Here is a 24,157-nt window from a genome sequence, read left to right on the forward strand (position 1 = left end):
TCCAAATAACCCATCATTGATTGGAGAATGATGCTGTTTGATCAAATAGCTTTGATTGTGACACTGCGAAGCTTGAATTTAAATAGCAGGTAACAAATTAAGGACCCAAATTCCGCTGTACATCTTTTGTGACTATTTTGAAGTCATTGGGGAAGCTTAGGGGAAGAATTGGCCCTAAGTGCTTAAAATCAACATATGTATAATGAACAAATATTTTAGAACGCTTTCCTATGTAAACTAATTATTGGCAGGTCTGAATGACTCTGAGGACAGGTAATAGGTAGGGCCCTACCAAATTCACGGGCATGAAAAATGCATCACGGACTGTGAAATCTGGTCTTTTATGTAATTATATCCTATACTATACAGATTTCACGGGGGAGGTTAACGTTTCTCAAACTGGGGGTCCTAACCCAAAAAGGGGCTGCAGGGGGGTCGCAGTATTGCCACCCTTACTTCTGTGCTGCCTTCAGAGTTGGTTGGCCAGAGAGCGGTGGCTGCTGGCCAGGGGCCCAGCTCTGAAGGCAGCAGCACAGAACTAAGAGTGGCCATGCCATGCTATCCTTATTTCTGCGCTGTTGCTGGCAGCAGTGGGTGGTTGAAGAGCGGCAGCTGCTGACTGGGAGCCAAGCTCTGAAGGCAGTGCTGCCGCAAGCAGGAGCACAGAAGTAAGGAGGGCAATGCTGCGACCTCCCAATCCCTTTTTGGGTCAGGAGCCCTACAGTTACAATACTGTGAAATTTCAGATTTAAATATCTGAAATCATGAAATTTATGATTTTTAAAATCCCGTGACCGTGAAATTAATGAAAATGGACCGTGAATTTGGTAGGGCCCTAGTATTGGGACACGGATCCTTTCACCTAAAGATCACCAGGATCAGGCACTTAGACTATAGCGAGTCTTCACATGCATGAATTCGAGATGGGCCAAATGTAGGTCCCATCTGCTCTGTAAAATCAATCATGTCAGGGACATGTGTATATCACAATAACCTGCTTGTGTGCAGATGCACACAAGGTTAAAACATGGTTAGGTCTTCTAATGTAGAGAGAAGTGAACTGTAGTTTAACAGTGTCAGAAAGTTGTGCTGTAGTACAAAAGGAAATAAAGCCCCTGCTCAGAAGTTCTTTTAATCTGGAAGTACTGAAGACTTAGTGTTTTCTTATAGCCACACAAACAATTCTGTGGCAATTTAGAGAGAACCCCCCACAAAACCTCAAAAACAAACATCTTGCATATGACTGAGTCATTTTGAGAAATATCACTCTTCAGATCACATTCAATAAAATATTTTCTGGAGAAGGCTTGCCTTTTGGTAACTTTATGTGCAAAGTTTCAGAAGGTGTTCAGTAACCAATAAAGAACTTTTAAATCTTACCCTCTTTTTCTTGGGGGATTTGAGAATTTAAAAAATATGAATTAGAATATAGAAGTGATGGGTATAGAGAGTGGAAGAAGGGAATCTATTCAAAAGCTGCTTATTAGAGTGAGCAGCAATGAAAGTTTGAACCAGGTAGGAACCATTGCAAACTTGAACATCTAGGGGAGATTTCCCACAAACATCCAATAGACTTGAAAAACATATAACCTTATTGATGAAGCTAGACTCCTAGATACTGTGTTAGAATGATTACGTGCCACTTTTTGTAGGAATAGTTTTTAAGTGTCCTGGGGGTTAAATTCCAGTTCGGTAATTAAATTCTGCATATCTAGCCGCCATGGCCTCCCACCCAGGTTTGTTGGATAAGTTATTCTTTTACTTCCTGTCTCCAACCCTCCATCCCACAGGTAGCTGCATTTCACTACTGGTTGTAATAATTTCCATATTATTTATATACTTCATCTACTTATTTTGAAACTATTCATGTGTGCCAAGTACTTTGAAATCTTTGTGCAATACAACTGTGGATCATGACTACCTCTAGTGGCTGGTCCAAGCTACTGTACACCTCACTACTAACACACAGATAAAGAGAATTCTTTAGTTTAGCTCAAGTGGCAGAAGCCTGTGGTTTGGGTGCTGAATATTATGGGTTCAGTCTCCACTGATAATTCAGGTGTTATCGTGTGAATGCAATCACAACTGGTTATTTTTGAATGAAAGGTATTATATGTACATTAGCATTAGAGAAAAGAACAGGAGTACTTGTGGCACCTTAGAGACTAACAAATTTATTAGAGCTTAAGCTTTCGTGGACTACAGCCCACTTCTTCGGATGCATATAGAGTGAAACATATATTGAGGAGATATATATATACACACATACAGAGAGCATGAAGAGTAAAAGCTTGTATTGAAAGTTGATTCTTCATGTTTAAAACAAGTTTTTACTCTTTCAGATACTTCTGATGAACAGAATTCACAGTCTTCAATGGAAAATTCCATGAATAGTTCAGAGAAAGCAGAAATTCAATCCTCTGGAGAAAATGATATAACTACAGAGGCATCTAAAAACTCTCAGGTAATTTTAATTAAGTACAGAAAAGCTACTTTTACAAATTCAATATCAACTTAAAAAAAAAGTTTAAGAAAAACTGTCAGGAGGCCAATCACGCTTACATTTATTTCCTTAGCTGTGTTACTAAGATCACCTTGAATCATAGAATCATAGAATATCAGGGTTGGAAGGGACCTCAGGAGGTCATCTAGTCAGGGCCGGCTCCAGGCACCAGCTTGCCACGCAGGTGCTTGGGGCGGCCACTCTGGAGAGCTCACAACCCTGGGTTTAGCGGGCAAATGCTCAAACCACTGAGCTATCCCTCCCCCCTGGACTATTAAATAATTTTAAATATCTGATGTGCTTTCACCATTCATTTGGCCTTCTGTTTCAATTTCATTCATCTTTAACAGTAAGAAGACTGATTAGTTTCACTTTCAGGCTCATCTGCACCAGCCCATGTCTGATATGTAAGGAAATGTTACAATCCAAATAAGAATATTTTTATTTACTTAGTAAACTAAATGTATCCCTTTAATTTCCATTTGGAAATAAATATATTGTCTTTATAAAGCAGAACAGCTAATAGAGCTGGCAAAAATGTAATGCTAATAAACTCAGTGGGTCAGATTTTGGTTTGAGGTATGTGTATGTCTGCAGAGCCATGGCTGGGAGAAGGGCTGTGGCTTGGGAATTATCCCACCTAAATCTGCACTACAGGTCCTCTCTGAGACTTGGTGGTGGTTTTACATCCGAGTGCACATGTGCCCACTTCCAACCTCACACACCCTGTCCTGCAGAAATTGCTGCTTCTACTAGAAGGAGTAATTTCTGGGTCTTTGTTTTTTGTTGTGGCTGAGTATGGAGCTGAGGTAAGTCACAGATTGATCACATGTTACTGCTGTTGCTTTGGAGTGTATACAGTGGTTGCCTGGAATCAGGATTTTGCCCTATGTGACTAGGTAACAAGAAGACCAAGCAACATGATGTTTAGAAAGATGATTTCAGGAAGTGTGTTTATTTGGTTATGTCATTCACATCCTAGGATATTTTGTGTCCCCCAAGTAACATGAGAGTATTCACTTTTTAAATTTTAATCTGATGTCTACAGCACCTAAGATTCAGTCCGATGATAACATGAATTTTCTCTCTTTCCTGTTAAGGACTCTGAAGGAGTGCCACCTTCTAAAAAGATGAAAGTAGAGGCTTCCCAACAAAATGTTGAAGAGATTTAGACTATAGATTTTCCTGATCAGTTTTTATGTAAGGTACATCAGTGGGCTTAATCATAGAACAACTTTACTTAAGCATCTTCTCTTGGATGAGGACAGAACTCCTAACTTTTCAAGTTACCAAGCAAAAATCCAAGAAAACCTAGCAAAGGTTTAACTTCTCAGACACTGAAAACTTTTTCCTGTGAAACAAACATTGAGAACTTTTAAGTTACTGTCTCTGAAATGGTTGGAGTAAACAACTCAGGAGGGGTCTACGCACTGTTTCTAAAGTCAAAATTACAATTATGTTGCTGCTGGTTTTTGTTTGTTTGTTTGTTTGTTTCCATTTCTCTATTTAACAATGTAAGATATTTAAGGATGGTACAGGTCAGGTATTAGCTTTCATGTGAAGTTCATTGTTCTGGCGTGATGTCTGCTTTTGTTTTGTGCCTTGTGTTCTGAAAACAGTGCTAATTTTTAAAGTTGTTTTGCAGCTGTCTCCTTTGCAAAGTGGCCTATGTTTGTATAATGCCATGTAGTAAGTTTTTCTGTTTTTTTTTTTTTTTTAATTTTTTTAATTTTAAATCCCTGGTGCTTAAAACTTAACAAATAGAGATAAAATTGATCTGGAAGCCATTTTCACACTTGGAGTCCAAGGAGACAAAGAAGCGTCATTTTATTTTTCTGCAACTACAGTGGAGACCTTTTATTGAATGCCCAGCATTCACAAACTGTAAATCTGGTCTTTTAAACTATTCTTAACTTCATCGGAAGTTAATATGATTTATTTACCATTTATATTCCAGATCTGAATAAATTTAATAGAAGTAAAGTAGATTAAGTAATAGGTCCAGATCTCTGTACTGGGTACAGTAATTGTTTTATTAAAAAGTTCCACTATAAAGATAGGATCAAAGGGATTGATGTGCAGCATATGATTTATTCTGATATCAGGTTTTCACTGAACTGGATTTCATTGTACTGTTCTTAAATAAGATGTTTACTGATATATTCCAGGCTATACTGTATTTGGGATTTTTTTTAACTTTCAGCTTGTCTTTGTAAATAAGTCTTATTTCCATAATCTCTACATTACTGATAGAAATTATCCTTTCTTTTCAATTATGTTGATGCATGCTTATGCTAGGCTTGTTTGAGAGGCTCTGAGCACGTGTAACTCCCTTCAAGTCAATGGCATTTAGAGGTGCAGAGTATCTACATGGATCGGGCCTTTTAGGGCCTGATATTGCAATGGGTTTATTACTTCCAGGGAGGTGCCAAGCCCCTTCAAAACCGCGTCATGTCCATGGTAACTACTTGTGTGACTAAGGAATATTCACATGAGGTGTTATTCAAATGTTGCTGGATTGGGCCTTAATCTTCATTCGCTCTCAGAGGGAGATGGGTCTTGTAATTTAAAACAAGATCCCACATCTCCAAAAAATTGTGCAGCGTGTGTAATCTGAGATCTGTAAATATTTTTTAAAATGATAAATCTTCCTGTCCACACATTTTCATAATTAGCTCTTTGTAAACTTGCTTATTTCTGAATTCTCCAATGGTGAAAATGGCTTGAGCTTTGACTACTACATTGCATTTGCAATTACCACCTTAATTATGAAGAACAATTGGGAGTAGGAGAGGAGTGAGGAGCCAATGCTGACCTTCCGTAAAATGTCTGTTGGATTAAACTCCAAAGTGACTTGCTATGCTCAGATTGGGAACTTTTCCTTTTATGTTGAAATAAACTTTTTTGGATCTCAACTAAATAAAATTTGGTTGCAAATCATTCATGAAACCAGTGTGCTCCCTAATAAGTTTTTGGGTTCTCTGGTCAGATCATGAAGTCCATTAACTTCCTGAAAATAAGGAACCGAGGAGCCAAAAGTTATATTTGCACAATAAACATATTGGAATGGTATAGTAATTTCTCTCTTGAATTGTGTGTATGCTTAAAAATGTTGATAACTGGTCAATGGCTATCAGTTTGTATGTATATTACACTCAGATTTAATTGATATTTTGTGAGAAAAATTCTATTTGATATATAAAATGGGCAAATTAAAAAAAAAATCAGACTTTTAAAAACACGGATTCACTAGCATTTTAATTTTGAATGCTAAAACTACATGAATCTGATGCCACCTTTGACAAGTAGTCATGTTTACTGATCACCATCTTCAGATGCGTCCCAAAATGTTTTTAATTTTGATTTTTTACAGGTTTCCGAAGGGATAGATAAGCTTTTTGATTTCAAAGCTGATTCCTGTACTTTAGGAAGAAAAATATAAATAGCACTAAAATACCTCAAATTTTTCATTAGATAGAAATGTTTATTGGCATTACTGACACCAACAGGTTTAACTATAAAATTCCTTCTTTTCCTCCTGTGGCTTCTGCTCAGAACTGTGTCCATTGTACTGTGGCTTGGAAAACAAACCAGCTATTGCTAGTGGCTTTATTTCTAAAATAGTAACTTTTTATTTACAGCTTATACAAAATACATTCAGAACTTCTTTTAACCACAGATTCTAGTGACAACAGACAATTGAAAAAGCAGATTCCTTAAACCTGTTAGTGTCATTCTCTAAGAAGTGAGACCTTGACATTACCTGGTATGAAGAAATCCAAAATAATGTATAAGACTGTTATTAGTCTTTCTTTGAAGTGCCTGATAACATTAATGGGCCAGTGGATGTGATTAAACACATTTTAATGCCAGAAAGTACAGATGTGACCAGACCAGAACCTAGGATCCAAATCTACTTGAGGTTTGGAACCGCATCTAGATTCAATGTTTTGGCTTGGACCCATCTCTACCAGAAATTTGTTTTATGAACTCACTGTAAAAGAGTGTATTGAAACCATTGAGACATGAAGCAGAAGGGGAGTTGTAATTTACTTCGAGGTAACTGAAAGTTCTCATACAGCTAACGTTTTAGAAATAGTGCAAATATCAAGAAGTGCTTCCTTGCTACATGCTGAATGTTGGAGCTTCAGTTACAAAAACAAAAGAAACTAGAAGCAAAAAAGTAAATTAGCTTAGGTTGTGGAACACATGAGAAGGCCTTCCAAATAAGCGATTTACGCAGCCAAACGTTTTATAGCAGAACTATTCCTTGGAATTTTTATGCTTGGGAAAGTAGTTGTTAAACATTCCAAAAAGTGCTGGCACTTACAAAACAACAAATCAACAAGGCAGTATAAAATATGGTTTTGGGTGGCTATCTTCATACATAAACATTGTCATGTTTTGGAATGTTCTTTATATCTAAGGGTCTGTTAGAAGATGTAAAGAATTCTGTTTTTTTTCTCCCAATACCTAATCGTTTTCCATCTTATGATTTTTGTGTGTGTTGTACAGCAGTATAATTTTTCACTTATTTATTCCATCAGTAGCTATGGTTTGTACAATGTACAATGGTTTCATTTCAAAAATAAAATTAAAAAATCACAACATAAACATTGCGTGAATAATTTTTGATTAAAAAATTTAAATTTAAGGAGTTCAGTTTATTTCTAAGTTAAAATAAATTTCAATTTTTAAATAGATTTTTAAAAAATTGTGCATTCTGTGGTGTCTAATTCCATAATACGTAAAACAAATATTGCAATCTTCCTGTTTCTTACTGAACTACAGTGTCGTAATACTGCTTCAGTACGACCTTGCTAAGTTGCATGGATGAATGAGTGGGCTCATGGAATTAAAGTAGTGAGTAAACAAATCCAATAAAAGAGCAAGATTACTGGATCCCACAATGTACTCTGATTATTTAAAGTGCTGAGTATTGCTTGGATACTTCACAGGGTCATATGCTGTAGTATATTTTGTAAAACAAAAAACTTGTAATGCAGACAAATCACTGTGGTGATGTCTTGTTGAATTTTCCTGAGAAGTGGGGAAACTGTTAGTGCAACTTCTGTAAAGTGACTGCAGATTAGTAAAATTCCACTTTGATTTCTTGCTCTCCATCAGTGTGCTCTGCAGTGTATAGACACAATGAGAGATGTGGCCTCTACTCTGAGTGTCCATATTTCCCAGTTTTTCAGGACACTTGAAATGTTCCAATTTTCATTTCATTAATAATTTTTTGTTAGAACCACAAAATGTTCAAGATGTACTGCTGTATCAAGTATCCTTTGGTCTGTGTTTACTGGGAACACTCAGTCTAGTAAAACAAGTGTTCAGCGTGATAAACAGTGTTTTGAAGTGAATGGAAAAGTCGAATGCTATCAAAATTGTTTTTTCTTGAAGCGAATGTTAATGTCAATTGTTCATTGTTTTATGACAAATTTATTCAGACAGTTGCTGGAAAAAGTCCTGTACTCAGAAATATACCTGTGTCACTGAGTCAGGAACTGGCAATAGTAAAGTCAGCACATACAGAAGAACACTTTAAAAAGTATATTTTATTACCCTAAAAAGTTGCTATAAAAATGCTGTTTTTTTATCTTGAAAACATGGTCATGTTATCCCTGCCCCAAAGCTCTTACATTCTAAATTAGACTTTATAGATCAAGCATATTTACACATTGAATGGCCTGATAGTAATTCACTCACAAAGTTGTGCTGATGGGAGTTTTATTTTAATACAATGCTCACATTTTTAGTGCATTTATCTCAGGCTTCACAGGTGTGTGTAAAAGGGGGATTTGCATGAAGAGAATTTAGGCTTGTACAACAAAGAAAACTATTCCAGGCATAAAGGATGGAGTGAAAGGATGCATGAAGTGAAGTGTGAGAGAGAAGTCCCTTTGAGCAAAATAAGCTATACCAGAAAAAATGCAGTTTTGCCAGTATAACTGTTTACACTGTAGACTTTTGTTGACACAGTGGTGGTGATTGCAAATTGTACCTCCTCACAGACATAGCTGTGCTGCTAGAAGTTTATAGTGCTGCCTGTGGAGACTAAAACTGGGAGAGGGGAAGTTAAGACAAAGTGCATGGGGGGGGAGGGGGGGAATTGTAGTGGGTGACCTACATGAATGAGTGTTAGTAGGACTGTGCTCTAATTGTGTATGGTTGACTATGGATATATGTAAATACAGATATGAACGCAAGAATCAAAGTAAAATTGACCAGTCTAGACTAAAGTCCCATTTGCTGTTCACCATTTATACTTGTTTATTTTATTCAACCTGGATTGTTAAAGTATTACCTTTTAATAGAGAAAGGTATTAACTGTCCAGGTAAAAATATGTAAAAAGAAACAACCCATGTGATTTTTAGCCTGACAATGTCCAAACAAGATTACATTTTGGACAGCTAACTGGTGGTGTGGGGCTAGTGGGCCTTTCCCCCATTTCGGTTGCTTATATTTTGTGTTTTTAACATGGGCCCAGAAATAATTGGCAGCAGAATCCTAGAAAAGACCTATTGTCTCAGGTAGACTACCACCCCATGACCAGTGCTGGGTTTTTCTTTCTCCTCTTGCACATTTTTCTTGTGTCTTGTGCAGTCCTCTTTTAACTGTCCTAGTCACTGAGGTTTCAGAGTAGCAGCCGTGTTAGTCTGTATCCGCAAAAAGAACAGGAGTACTTGTGGCACCTTAGGGACTAACAAATTTATTAGAGCATAAGCTTTCGTGGACTACAGCCCACTTCTTCGGATGCATATAGAGTGGAACATATATTGAGGAGATATATATATACACACATACAGAGAGCATGAACAGGTGGGAGTTGTCTTACCAACGCTGAGAGGCCAATTAAGTAAGAGAAAAAAACTTTTGAAGTGATAATCAAGATAGCCCAGTACAGACAGGTTGATAAGAAGTGTGAGAATACTTACAAGGGGAGATAGATTCAATGTTTGTAATGGCTCAGCCATTCCCAGTCCTTATTCAATCCTGAGTTGATTGTATCTAGTTTGCATATCAATTCCAGCTCAGTTGGAGTCTGTTTTTGAAGTTTTTTTTTGTAGTCACTGAGGTGTCCGCCACTTCTCCCAGGAAAGTCCAGCAAGAAATTTAGTGGATGCCAGTTTTTAGTCATCCTGTGACAGTTTTCACCTTAAGGGCCAGAGCCTATTCACCTTATGTGAGGTACTCATTATCCCCAGTTCCCTATACACTTTGGGCCAGGGACTTTGATCTGTGCTTTTTTGTCTAGCTTTTTCCACCCACTGTAAACTGTTCTATAAAATAAAAAAATAAGAATTCCCCAGTCTAATCAATGATGCTGTCCAGACTCCAAGGAAAAGGCAGTTTAAACTTGATTTGATTTTTAAATTGGTGTCCACTAGGAGGAGTAGAGAGCAGTTCTGTTCCATTTGCAATGGGCTATAGCAGGAAGGGCAATCACAGGCAGCCAGAGCCCTATAGCAAGGATGATGCCCTCTTCATTATAAACAGGATTGGCTAGAGCAGTGTCCTCAACCTTTCCAGACGTACCCTTTCAGGAGTCTGATTTATCTTGCATACCCCCAGTTTCATCTCACTTAACCACTTGCTTACAAAAATCAGACTTAAAAATACAAAAGTGTCACTGTTACTGAAAAATTGCTTACTTTCTCATTTTTAGCATATAATAAAATTATTGGAATATTAATATTGTACTTACATTTCAGTATATAGTATGTAGAGCAGTATAGAGTCATTGTCTATGAAATTTTAGTTTGTACTGACTTTGCTTGTGTTTCTAGGGTTGGTCCTGCTTTGAGCAGGGGGTTGGACTAGATCAGTGTTTTTCAAAGTTTGGGTTGCAACCCCTTACTGGGTCGCAGCATGTAAGGCACTGGGTCGCCTGGCTCAGCACCCAGGGACTCTAGCGGTTCTGGTCAGCACCGCCAACCGGGATGTTAAGTCCCATCAGCGGTGCTGCCCAGCTAAGGCAGGCTAGTGCCTACCTGTTCTGACACCGCACTGCGCCCTGGAAGCAGCCAGCAGCGGGTCTGGCTTCTAGGCCAGGGGGCCACGGGGCTCTGCGTGCTGCCCCTGCATCGAGCACCGGCTCTGCACTCCCATTGGCCGGTTTCCAGCCAATGGGTGATGGGGAGGTGGTGCCTGTGGGCGAGAGCCACGTGGAGCTGCTTGCGTGCCTCCCACCTAGGAGCCAGACCTGCTGCTGGCCACTTCTGGGGCACAGCGGGATCCGCGGTGCCTGGATAGACAGGACGCCTGCCTCTGCACCCCAGCTGCAACGCTGACCGGGAGCCACCAGACGTAAGCCCATGCCCCAGCCCTGAGCCCCCCCCAAACCCAGAGTCCCTGCACCCCAAACCCCTCATCCCCAGCCCCACCCCAGAGCCTGCGCCCCAAGCCCAGAGCCCTGACCCCCTCCTGCACCCCAACCCCCTGCCCCAGCCCAGATCCCCCTCCCATACCCCAAACCCCTCATCTCCAGCTCCGTTGGGTCGCGGGTAAACAATTTTCTTCAACTAGGTCGCCAGAAAAAGGTTGAAAACCACTGGACTAGATGACCTCCTGAGGTCTCTTCCAACTCTGATCTTCTATGATTCTACGTAGCCTGTTGTAAAACTAGGCAAATATCTAGATGCATTGATGTACCCCCTGGAAGACCTCTGCGTACCCCTGCTTGAGAACCACTGGGCTAGAGCATTTCAAGGCTGCAGGCAGCTCTGGGGTGGCATTGCATGATCGCTAATGGGATAGGAGTGCAGAGGGAGGGGTTGTTGCAGCAGCAGGGTGTTAGTCACAGCTGAGCCAGAAACTTCTCGATTCTCTCTGTGTGTATGGAAGAGACATCTCCCATCTTCACTGTAAATAACCCAGTTGTCACTCTGTGATTAAGTGATAATGTAACTGCCTTGCAGCCCTGTGTAGCTAGGGAGAGGAAGGAGGTCAGTGGAGAAAGTTCTTCTGGACCCACCCTGTACATATGGAGGGGAAGTGAAAATGCTGCCTTTTGGTTTGAAACTGGGTGCTGCATTGTAACAAAGCCATGCAGGGCGTAGCGAGATGATTGCATTGCTAGTATGTGGGGTGTTGGTGTGGCAGGGGCCACTGTAGTATATTTGGAGGATGTGCCAGACCTCACCTGAGTTGTTTGAGGGATGGCAGTACAGGTCTTAGCATCATAGAACCATTGGGTTAGAAGGGACCACAAGGATGCAGGATTTGTTATGTCTAGTCGTCTAAGACAGCTGGCTATCCTGCCTCCTTTCGAAAACCTCCAGTGAAGGAGTTTCCTCGGCCTCCTGAGGCTGTCTTGTTCTTTGGGGTGTTCAGTGGGAGCAGGGGACTACCCTGCATCATCCTGTCTGACCTGTAGATTGCAAGTTCCTGCCCCAAAGAGTTCTCTTTTTCTCTGTACAGCACCTAGCACAATGGAACCCTGATCCTTGATTGCGGTTCCCAAATGTGACCATAATGTAATGAGTAGGAGCATTGCCTGCATGTGTGTGTGGCGGGTGTTCTTTGGAGGTGCTGGGTGATTCTGGTCTAGGTAGTGGAGGGGATGTGAGAAGGTGCCAGGGGGATTATAGCGTAGATAGGTGGATGGGTGTTTAAGGAATTGGAGTGGCTGTATGGTAGCAGGGAGGGGCACCAAGGCCTGCAAGGGAAAGGGTTGGTTTGGGTGGATTACAGTGCAGGAATTAAGGAAAGGCTTTACCCAGTGCAAGGGGAGGTTTGGGGGAGCAGGTGGAAGAGTTTGTGGGGTGCATGCATTCCAGGGGTGGGGTTGAAGGTCAGGAGAGATGCAGTGCTGAGGAAGGTGGGGTGTAAGGGTGGTTGGTGGGGGGGGAAGAGAGGGGCAGGGGCCTAGAGGCTGGGGTGCTCTGCCAGGGAGCACGGGTAGGGCCGTTGGGGTGGCTGCCTGGCCTCCCTCAGACAGGTGCCAGTCCTGGTCCAGGGCTTCCCGCCCCGCCACCAGCTGTCGCTGCCCCTGCCCCTGCCCCTGCGCAGGCCGGCGGGGCGCGGGCCCCGGCTCCTTTAAGGGGCGGTGCCAGGCCGGGGGGCGGTGCCAGACGGGGGCGGGGCGGCCAGGAGTCGGGAGGGGTCCGCGGCCGGAGCAGCAGCGGGAGGCTCGGGCCATGGCCGCCGACGTGTTCATGCGGCCGGGCCGGCTCCCCGGGGCGGCGGGGCCCGTGTCGCGGCGGGCGGAGCCGGACGAGGACTCCTCGGACACGGACGATGGGGGCTCCCCGGCGGGGCGGCGGCCCGGGCCGCGGCGGGGGCAGCCCGCGGGGCCCCAGATCATCCACTCGGGCCACTTCATGGTCTCGTCGCCGCACAGCGAGCACCCGCCCAAGAAGGGCTACGACTTCGACACGGTCAACGAGCAGACGTGCCAGACCTACCGCTTCGGGGCGGCGCGGGGCGGCGGCGGGGCCGGGGGGCGCCTCAGCATCGACGCCTCCCTCACCAAGCTCTTCGAGTGCATGAGCCTGGCCTACAGGTGCGGGGGGACCCGCGGGGGTAATGCTGGGCCGCTTGAGAGGGGCTGGGGGGTGTCTGGGGCACCAGGAAGCGCCAAGAGGCTGGGGAGCTGGGGTGGGGTTATGGATGTCTAGGACAACAGGGGGCTCCCTGCGGTGCCTGAAGAGGTTGGTTGATGGACCAGGATGTTGGGCTGAGGGTATCTGGGGGTCTCCAGGGCAGCTAATGAGATTTGGTGTGGGCTGGGGGGACTCAGGGGACAGCAGTGGTACATTATAGCATTAGTTCAAAGGGGGAACTCATTAAAGCCTGGGCATATGGGAGTTGTAGGGGAAGTTGGGTGGGGGGGAATCAGTGTCGGACTAGGGGGAGACAAGGGTATAAAGGGGCTGGCGTGGTTGAGCAGTTGTGTGTCTGTCATCAGTTCTTCTAGTTATGATCTTGCAGAGACTTGGGGAGGGAACAGGAGAAACCATGAGAACCTGTTAGGGAACATGGATCATCCTCTGGAGTTGGGAGGGGATGCAGAGGGGTGAGCGATGACATTAGGTGGGCTAACAGGAATTTGGAGAAGAGGGCTCAACAACATGTTGTGAGGCAGGAAGTGGTAACATAACACAGACACATGTACTGTACAAGACTGACTATACACTTGCACAAGTGCTCTGGATAGGAAAACTCCCCCTGCAGTGTGTTTAAGGTGGATGGATAGCTATGCCCAGTAATGTCAAATAGCTACCTACTGCATGGTCCCAACTATGGCCATATACTGTTCCAGAAGGCATCAATGTCAGACTCCACATGAGGAATGGTTTAAAGAGAGAGGGTGGGAGAAGAGTGGAGTAAACCTGAGAAATGTTTTAACTGAGTAGTCTGGAACCTCAGTTTTTCCATGTAGAGGAAAGTGTCCATCCCTCCCCACCAGGCCCATAGGGAGGCCACACCCTCTTGCTTCCACATCTCTGGAAAAGCCAGCTTAAAGGGGATTTAGCAGCCTCTGAGGTCCTGGCCTTCTAGAGCTAGGCAGCAGAGAATCTAGGGCTCTGGCCCTCCAGCAGGGCAGAGCACCAAGTGGTTAGGGGCTCTGACCCTCTGGCAGGGCAGAGCACCAAATGGTCTCTCACCTGACATCCTAACTCAGGCAGACAGCAGAAAACATTGGCCTCTTGGCCCGAGGTGGGTAGGCAGCATTCCCAGGGTGGGGTGGCTGCAGGAAGGATAAGGGGACCTGGCCCACCCTACTCCACCAGGTCCCAACCCAGAGCCCTGACAGTGACCAGTCTCTGCCACTGGGTCAGCAGGGATCCCACCAAGACACACAAACCAGTACTTTGGCACTACCACCAGACTATTGTCTGGTGTTCCAGGGCTACTTCTTATAACCCACTGACTGGGTACCTTCATTCTATGAGTGTCCTCTTACCTCCTCAGGGTATACAGCTAGCAACAGTCCCAGCAGCTCCTAGCAGTCCCTTCAAGTCCTCTGTGCTGTAGAGGTCCCACTTAGGCACAAACCCCAGTGGGGAGCATCTATCTTCCTCACCAGCTCCAAGCCAACTGAGCTGCAGGGCCTACCTTTTATACTTCCTGTCTGCCCCTCTGCTTTGGGCGTGGCTGGCCTGGCTCTGCCCACCAGGGAGCACATGGTGGTTTCTCCCCCTCAGGTCCAGAGGAAGGCCATGTCCCCTCCCTATATTCCACATTTGATATAAATAAACTACAGAAGCAGAGAAAGGGGGCTTGGGGGAGAGAGGTAAATGCAGGTTTAAAAACTGGTGACTTGCATGGTAATTTTAGTATATTTAAGACAGAAGGTACCAGTGGGGCCTAAAACAGTTCTGAAATGACTTAACCTAGGGAGTGACTGGCCTTAAAAATCCCTTCCAAAGCTATAATTGTCAGGCTGCATTGTGACAGACATCAAAAAAAGGACTGTTATTGCGCTATCTCATAAGCTCTGGTGACTATCGCTTTTGTGGTGTGATGGAAAATATAGTAATGTTGGAGCAGAACCTGTGGGGGGAGCATATGAACAGTAAAGCTTTTTCTTTTACTTTCAGTATTTATTTACTTTCTGTTTTGTTCGTTGAATCTAAATTACTTTTGTTTATATGAAACAGCAAAACTTTAAAGTATCTGTAGAAAATTTTGGGGACTTGGCATTATAGAGGCAAAGCTTGTATCCCTGTATCCCTGCATCTGAAGAAGTGAGGTTCTTACCCACGAAAGCTTATGCTCCCAGTACTTCTGTTAGTCTCAAAGGTGCCACAGGACCCTCTGTTGCTTATCCCTGTATGTAATTAAAGTTCTGGACAAAGAGAGATCTTCATTGCATTCTAATAGGGGTTGCAAATGGAACAAATAGGGTTAGCTTCAGTATATGATAAGAATTAAAAATAAAAGGACTTGATTCTGAGAGAATCCGAGCTCTTCTTGCCTCCGTAGACCTCAGTGGAATTTGCAAATGATCAATACCTCTTGGGATTGGGCCCAAAGTTAGCAGCAACAATTAATGGCAAAGCCAAATAATTTGTAAAGGACAGAATAAAAGTTTCTACCTCTTTTTCTTTTCCTGTTCCATAAGAAAAGTAGCCAGCTATTTGTTTGCATTTTTCTCTTGCAAGTACAAGAAATGATTAGTCAGCATCTTTAATTATTTTACAGTAACACTTTAACTTTGTTCCGGTGATTTCAGTTTGTTGATAGTACTTCCTGAATGTATTTAGACGTGCTACTAGAACGTCAGTCTTGCCTTCCACCTTTTTAATAAGATATTATGCTAACGCTTATCGCCCATGTCTGTAGTCTTCATTGGAGACAGGGACATAAGGTAATCATGCTGTGGAATAGAAATGTGTTTTTGAGAAGATGCATGTCTGCTTGAAGCTTTTGGCTCTTCAGATGCTACTGGGAATGTTTAAGGGAGAAAGTCAATTTGGATTCACGTTTTTAGATTTTGATTAAAAGGAGGGGTGGGAAATTCTTCAAAACATATAAATTAAAATGTTTTTAATTTAAAGGGAACATGTTAATTTGAAATCTAGTAAAATAAAGAAAATGAATTTCACCTATTCCTGACGTGCCCTGCCATTTTTTTTTGTGGTTTTACAGCCACCTTTTTATATTTTAATTTATATATTTTAAAAATGTTCTTTTCAGGTGTTGCTATGTAAAAGACTCATAAAGTAAAGGGGAAACTGACTATGCGTGAGAAATAGTGTAACTGGCTAGACATACCATTTTGTGACGTATGCAGTGCAATGAAATGGACTCCTTTCTTTTGATTACCTTAACGATTGTTAATGGGTAAATAATTTCCATGAAGAAGAGTGAATTGTAAATTGGCTGTGTATAAATGTTGTGAACTCAGAGGAGAGTTTTGTGCTAATGCATGAGAACCAGAATGTAAAACTAACCAGTCTGCTTTCACTGTCCAAACTAAGAGAAATGCAAGAAGTAAATCATCAGCATAAAGTTGTTAAAGTAATCTAGATTTAAATATTTTTCACTTTTTACTCTGTTCAGTTATATATATTTTTTTAAATTTACCATTGTATTATTAAGATTTTGAAAATCGGTGATCATATTTAGTGAGGGAGCAATTCTGTGGTGGTAATTTGTGCTTATTGAAAATAGATAGCCAATTGTCATACACACACTAAACCCTGTGTGTGTGTGTGTGTGTGTGTGTGTGTGTGTATGTGTGTATTTTTTTTAGCAAATGTCATTGTTCTGATATTCTGGCCCTATGTATTGAGAGGAGAATATGTCAAGAGACAGAAAATACCTTTTCAGTAGATTCCAGTTAAAAATTAAGGCTAGTTAAAGCTTCAGCAGCGCTTTAACATGGCTTGCGTAGTCATGGCACAGTGCTGGGAGCTCTCCTAGCGCTCTAAAAAACCTACCTCCACGAGGTGCGTAGCTCCCAGCGTTGGGAGCATGGTCCACTGTCTACACTGGCGCTTTACAGTGCTGAAACTTGCTGCGCTCAGGGGGGTGTTGTTTTGTTTTCACCCCTGAGCGAGAAAGTTGCAGCGCTGTAAAGTGCCAGTGTAGACAAGCCCTAAGATGTTCTGACTCTCAAGGCTGGTTAATTCCACCTGATGAAGTTCCCTGCACAGATTTCAGATAATAGACTAACCTTTCCATCATCACCTTTTAATTAGCACAACAAACTGATCACAAAGTTTGTGCCTTTTAAACAGGATTTTTTTTTTTTTTTTTTAAGCCTGGCTTTAGGTGAATGTCTAGCGAACATGGTGCATGTAAAATTAGTAAAACTGAGTGCCTGATCACCAGCTGAAAAATGATTGATTAAGCCTGGAGACTGAACTACCCCCATTTATCCTTTGAAGTTGTCTCTACATCCTTATCTGCTCTAGGGATGTTCAAGACACACTGATACAGTAGACTTCATTCTCAAGCCAAGCACCTGCACTGTCAGGAAATCCACGACTGCTGAGTAGTAGTAGTAGTTATTTTTAACTCAGAAAATTAAACAGAAAAAAATTGATGTTGTTTATGGAAAATATCTGATGTTTGTGTTCTGCAGAGTCAGCAACACTAACCATGTTCCCAGAGTTGGGCAAACATGGCCTATGCAGATGAAAAAACAAGGAAGTCACCGTGACAAAATTGTGTTTTTATTTATTTGAGACTCCTCACTTGTGCCTGGATGACTTGGAGGCTTAAGATGAGCTATTCAAGGCCTCGAGGCACTAAATTACATACTATTTTACAGTTTTACCAGTCTGCTAGAAAACCAGGATTTAATCACGTGGGGAAAGGCTGGACAAAGAAGTGCATCTTCCCCATAATTCTAAAAGTGTCCAGGTTTGTGCTGAGTCATATTTTCTGCAGGGAATGGATTCCAAATCAAACTTCTAATTTTGTCTCGTACCTTAAAGTGTGTGCTTCATTGCTTTGTGCTGCTTAAACAGCTGCCACGTTTCACGTGAGGAAACCTGAAGGGGAGAGAAGCGATTGCTTTTCTTTCTTCTGTGAACAGAACAGGCTTTTAGCTTAGTTAAACTTATTTTTCAGTTGCATTGCAATAATTTAAATCATTGCTCTTTTAAAAAATCATGTCAAATCAACCGCTTTACAGGGGAAAGTGTGACAAGAACACACATTCTGATATGCAGTTTAGTGGATCAGAAACTTTTACAAATCAATATGTTACCTGTAAACAGTGAAGCAGACTACAGCTATCACGTGTCTTGTACTGTACACTTTATCTGAATGTCACCTTCCACCATCATGAGATTGATTGGGAACAGTACCTCGCTTAAGGTTGGTAAATGGACTGTAGATGCTTTCTTCTGTAGCCCTTTGCCTCAGCCCTCTAAAATTCAAAGTGTAATTGAAGTTAAATTTTAGTTTTGTACTGCTTCTCCCCCCCCCCCCTCCATTTTAGAACTATTTAAGCAATATTCTTTAGCAAAAATAGCGCAGGATTTTGGATTGTATTTAGGATGTTCCTAGCCACAACATGAGTCACCGGGATTAGGTACTGGGACAAAGGACGCTTCTCCCTTCTTTGCTTGTGGGCTTGATTGGGTAGGAATGTACCTTCCATGTCCATTGACTTCAGTGAGAGTTTAGGGTGTGCCTCCCTTTGCAGGATCAGGCCCCACTGCCTGCGAAAGTGGAAAGGGAAGTGCATGCAGTAGAAAGTTCTGATATAAGGAATTTGCAGAGGGCAGTGGGGAGGATTTATTGCATTAATCAAAGTATAGTGATGTTAGAGAGCTGCATGTGGAAAGTTTTACCTTGTAAACGGTGGAGTATAGCTTGTTGAAGGTTCAAACCCAGGAATTCACACTTAGAAATGGAGACATATATCTACATTCTGTACACTACAAATGAACTCCATACTTACCAGGCCAAGTGCAGCATCTCCCTTACAAATAATATAAGACAAAGCTCTGCTATAGGTGCCTTAAGACATAATCTATGTTTCCCAGAGCAAATACTCTCTTGTAAGTAATTTGTGCATTTGACAAGATTCATTAGCATCTGGCCTCAACCTTCTCTTGGGCAGAGGAAGTGCGCCATAGCAGACTTAGGAAATAGTGGAAAAGCTGCGATTGTGTGAAAGAAATATTGAGAGGTGTTGGACAGTATTCATTGCATATTTTTTTCTTTGTACACAAAAATTGGTGGTTTTATAATTTTCCTTTTCTGTTCACTGGTCGCTTCGATCGCAGTGCCACTGACAGTCTTCTCAGACCTAAAAGACAAAGGTACTAAAGTGTTTGAAAGCTGTGTAAGTGTACTGCAGTTTTTTATTTGTTTTCTTTCGGTCTGGGCAGAAAACCCTTAAAATTATTATAAATTTTTTATTATAAAGACAAACAGTTGTCTCCAAGGAAATAAAATTGGCTCTTTGTATTCCAGTCAAGAGAAGCATCTTAATTTTTGAAATGCAAACTGGAGTTTTATGGTATTGTCAGAATTTCTAGGGAATTAAAATTTGGAAACTCTTAAGGAAAATATAGGCTTTCAGATATCACTTCTGGTAGGTTTGCTACTGGAAAGGCTTTGTGTTGAAGCACAGACTCTGAACGTAGGACTTTCAGTAGCTCCTTTGGTGCTCAAAATGGAAGTTGTGTCATTATTTCTTTTATTAAATATTTTTCAGAGTAGTTCATACGTGCTAAGGCCAGAAAGGGTCATTGTGATAATCTGACTTCCTGTATAGCGCATACCATGGAACTCCCCAAAATAGCTACTGGAGCACATCTTTTAGAAAAACATCTAATCTAAAACACTCTTCAAGGATTCAATGTATAACAGAAGTAAATGTTTAGTTACTGAGGGTCATCTAATCAGTAATGATCATAAATGGGGCTGGTAATTTAATATGTAGTCTTCAGAACTTATTTAAACATGAAGGTAACGTGCTCAAGTCATTCAAATAGAAGACTGGGAGCCAAGTCTCTTGTGTTGTATTTCTGGCTCTGCTAATGACTTGCTATATGACCTTAGACAGTCATTTAACCGCTATCTCCCTCAGTTTCCCTATCTGTAAAATTATTATAATATTGGCTGATTCATGGGGTGTTGTGAAGCTGTTTTGCTCTACTTGGGCCTGCCAGCTAATCATAGGAAAAACATCCACTTCTTCATTCACATTTTCAGAGCAGCCAAAGCACTCATTTTCAGTATTCATCAATCTAAATATAGCTAGGTGTTCATAGTTGTCTGCCCTTTGTTTGTGCTATATTGTATATCTGCAGGGTAATCAATAAATGCTCTTTTCTCATTCTGAGTCCATTTTATCAATAATAGCAGTACAAATAGAGCTTGGCTGAGAATTTTGACTGCGTGGACAGAGAAGAACGGCGAGAGTTTAGAGATGTTATATAAGAAAGAGGCTGATTATGTGGGTCTGATTAGGGGACTGATGAAAGATGACTGTTAGTTTATGGGCCTGAGTGACAAGGAGGATAGTGGTGGCGGTCAGTAATAGAGAAAGCAGGAGAGGCGGGACTTTGGAGAGGTAAGATAAGTGCTCAAAGAAAAGATCTGAACTGTGAGTTCCAATAAATGTTAACCTTTGTAGCTGATCAAATAAGACAAACCCACAAACACAAATTACTGCCTAATAAAACCTCACCAGTGTTTTAATAATGATGCTAAACATAATACTGAACACTTTTCAGGGGTGCTACTCTGTACACCGCTTATCAAACTAGCTTTGTGGGTTTTGTTTTGTTTTTTTAAACGTTCGCAGCAAACTGTGACATCCCAGCTTGCTGCGTTTATTTATCAAGATATTGACAGCTTGCCTCTTTCAACACCAGCAAAACACTCCCCAGAAGTCAGACCCCAAAGGATCCGGAAGGCTTAGCAAGAAGAGGCTTAGTTGAAGTACCAGGAGAAGGCACCCACTCCTGTGTTTAAATTGATACGTTTTAAAGAGTAATCCTCTTTGAAGTAAGGGATTGCTCTGCTTTGGGACTGCTGTGGGGAAAAATGTAATGTTTGGCTACTGCCGTGCAAATTCCTGAGTCAGAGATCTGCAGGTGGCAGAGGAAGGAGACATTCTGGAGATTCTAGAAAACTGTTGACCTTAGAACAAAGGGGGACCCTGTTACTCATATTTTCTGCCTGCTAGGCTCTGGGATCTCTACGTTTGACAGAGCATTGTTGCCACAATGGCCGTCTCCTACTTAAGCTGTCAGAAACTGAATTTCCATGTGATGCATGACTCCTTTCTTAAAGAGAAATTTGTTACAAATGTTAGGATGTGACTCCAGTTCAGCAAGTGTCTGTGCCAGTCAAGAAACCTGTTTTATTACGTAAGTACAAATGATCTGGCTGTTTGCATGCTCTTCTCTCCTTGCTTTATGTGCTGCTGGTGAATTTATTCTCTTTATAGCAAATGTTTCGTTTTGCGATTACAATTCTGTAATGCAATGGTCTGTCAAAGGAGGATTCATATCTCCATGGATTTGATTCAGTAAGCACATCACTCTAGTATCAACAAGAAGCAGCACCTCAATGAGATTGTATTGTACATTTTAAACACCACACATTCTTAGACTTTTCTAAGACACAAATAGAAATGCAAAAGCGAAAATACTGGCAGAGGGGTCTGTTGATTGGAACAGGAGCCTGGGGGCCAGAACAACTACTTTCTCTTTCTACTTCTGCCATGGACCCTATTACATTATTTTAGTCCAGTCTTTTAGCCACTTTAAGTCTCCATTTCCTATGTGTAAAATGGGACAATAAAACCTTACTTCACAGAGATTTTTGGAAGCTTGTTCATTAAGCATTTTGAGGTCCCCAGATGAGACTCTTTGGATAAAAGGCACTGGAGAAATTCAAAGTCTCTCTCATCTGGAGATATCAAAGCATGTTATAAATAAGCCTCAACTCCCCTGTAAAATAGATTTTGTTACCCCATTTATGGAAATCTTTGTGTGGAAAATAGATTAAATGTCACCCGGGGAGTCAGTGGCAGAATCAGAAACGGCAATCCAAATTGAGGCTTGGGATTCCAGAGTATTCTAAGCACTATACCGCAGACTCTCGACTACACAAACCTGACTTTTGGTCTTATTGAAATTAATGGAAATTTTTCTTTAGTGAAGAGTGCTGAATAATCAGTGCCCTTAATCCTTGTCCATGGAGGGCAGTGAGTTTGTATAAATTCAAGCTACTGACGAGGCAGAGAACCAGTGACACAAAATAGAAGTCTTAATTTTAGTGTATGCATGTTTTAGTTGGTGCAACTTATAATATTCCTGACACTTCAACACATTTTCCCTCTACAATCAAAAGTAACATCCTCCCACACAGAATAGAGATATCTAAAATTAAGAGCAAGGATTGCCATTTGAAGGGGCTGGAGATACAGATTTGAGTTAATAACAAGATGTGCCATGCCAAGTGTGCTCTCAGTCCCCTGCTGTTTTAAGTTTTCATCTCCTAATTGCATATTGAGCAGATGGGGTTTAGTCTGTTCTCTGCTGAATGACTTCTGTAGGGAGGATGCATCTCATAGTCATTTTCTTTAGTTTCTGATTATCATTATTAGTGTTTCCTCCCCACTCTCTGAGCCTCTGTCAGGTCTATGAGGGAGTGGTTGGAGTAAGGGTCTAAAACATGAGCCTTCTAGGTTCTATGTCTATCTTTGGCACTCATTCATTATGACTCATCTGTAATACCTGTACAGTAACCTTCACAATGTCTTCTAAGTAGGTTAGAAATAATGTTTATAAAGTGTTTTGAGATTCTCAGATAAAAGATGCTATAGCAGATCAAGCTCATCCACATTAGGAGGGGGGGCGGGCGGGATAGCTCAGTGGTTTGAGCATTGGCCTGCTAAACCCAGGGTTGTGAGTTCAGTCCTTGAGGGGGCCATTTAGGGAACTGGGGTAAAAATCTGTCTGGGGATTGGCCCTGCTTTGAGCAGGGGGTTGGACTAGATGACCTTCTGAGGTCCCTTCCAACCCTGATATTCTATGATAATACAGACACTTCTATTTGTGAATATATATATATATATATATATACACATAAACATAATTAGTTGGGATGTCAAGTTATGCCCACTTGACATGAAACACCTCTCTTGGTTGATAAATTATTCTAATTGCAAATTATAATGAGACAAGGTAGTTGATACAGTTGAATGTTAATTTAAGAAAATCAGTTGGTTTTTTTTAAACAGTAATTAGAAGTAGAAGTGTGCTGTTTTTAAACATGATCACTATTAATGAACATATAGCCTCTCATAACCCTATTCAGTGGTGTCGTTTGGCATCGTTTTTTAAAATGGGTGCTGTATAATAATTATTATGTAATAATTCTTAGAGGTGTCATCTGAACTTAAGACTAATTTTGGCTCTGACGTTGATCCTGGGGCAAATAATTTAATATTTTTGCCTCAGCTTCCCTAGTGATAAAACACCTTCCAGCGAAGATATAAGAATTGCTTAGTTAATGTTTAAGGGCTTTAAAGTTTTAAACTCCTGTATAGTGATTAGTATTAGTGAACCAAAAATACTCAGTGAGGCCCTCCATAGTGTGCCTTTCCCTGTTTTTTTGTTTTCTGATAACCATTTAAATTATTCGGGATAGGATAATAATACTTTGCACTTGTGAAGCACATTTCTGAGAATCTTGAGTGTTTTACAAGCTTTAATTAATGTTCACATCTCTCCTGGGGAGGTGGATAAAGTGTAAATGTTGGGAAACTGAGACACAAAGCAGTGAAGTGACTTGCCTGTGGTTACTTGGAGGGTTGAGGGCAGATACAGAAATGGAACCTGGATCTTCTACTTCCCAATTGTGTGCTTTCCACAGCATTAGGCACTGCACTAACACAATAAGAGACAGTCCCACAGCTTCCTGATCTGTCCCCAGTGGTTGGGTGAAACACTTTTTGCTTGACTAAAATTAAATAACGGTCGGAATGGCTGCATTTTTTAACTTTATGGGCGTCTTTTCTTCCCTGAAATTGTTCTATTTGGAAGTATCTTGCTGCATGCTGGGAGAAATGCAGCATGTGGGGTCTGAATTGCTCTTGGTGTTTATCTGTAGTTTATACACCACCAGAGCAAACAAAGCATAACTTTACAGTGAAGCAAATACATGCTCTGTGTGCTGCTGTCTCTAGTTGCAGATAAAGCATAGAGTGAAAGGTT

The 24,157-nt window shown here is 41.5% G+C and overlaps 2 protein-coding genes across 10 annotated transcripts in view; both read left to right on the plus strand.

The window, feature by feature from the left end:
- The window catches only part of BCL7A (BAF chromatin remodeling complex subunit BCL7A), a 34,174-nt gene extending 27,057 nt beyond the window's left edge, over positions 1 to 7,117 (plus strand). For all 4 annotated transcript variants that reach the window (XM_005298625.5, XM_005298624.5, XM_005298626.5 and 1 more), the window contains 2 exons: positions 2,343 to 2,464; positions 3,604 to 7,117. In XM_005298625.5, the coding sequence (XP_005298682.1) occupies positions 2,343 to 2,464; positions 3,604 to 3,675 (194 nt within the window). In that variant the 3' untranslated portion in view covers positions 3,676 to 7,117. The remainder of the gene's footprint in view (positions 1 to 2,342; positions 2,465 to 3,603) is intronic.
- Positions 7,118 to 12,582: 5,465 nt separating this feature from the next.
- MLXIP (MLX interacting protein) overlaps positions 12,583 to 24,157 on the plus strand; it is a 67,714-nt gene continuing 56,139 nt past the window's right edge. For 3 of the 6 annotated variants that reach the window (XR_006175010.2, XR_006175011.2, XR_010592810.1), the window contains exon 1: positions 12,583 to 13,014. Coding sequence is in view for 3 of the 6 variants with exons in the window: in XM_042852469.2 (XP_042708403.2) it covers positions 12,650 to 13,014 (365 nt within the window). In the remaining 3 variants the exon portion in view is untranslated. Of the gene's footprint in view, positions 13,015 to 19,399; positions 21,302 to 24,157 lie in introns of those variants that run through there. The other 3 variants (XM_042852469.2, XM_042852470.2, XM_065568102.1) reach the window with 2 other exon arrangements.

Source organism: Chrysemys picta, chromosome 15, assembly GCF_011386835.1.
Source record: "Chrysemys picta bellii isolate R12L10 chromosome 15, ASM1138683v2, whole genome shotgun sequence".
In the NCBI taxonomy this organism is placed as follows: domain Eukaryota; kingdom Metazoa; phylum Chordata; order Testudines; family Emydidae; genus Chrysemys; species Chrysemys picta.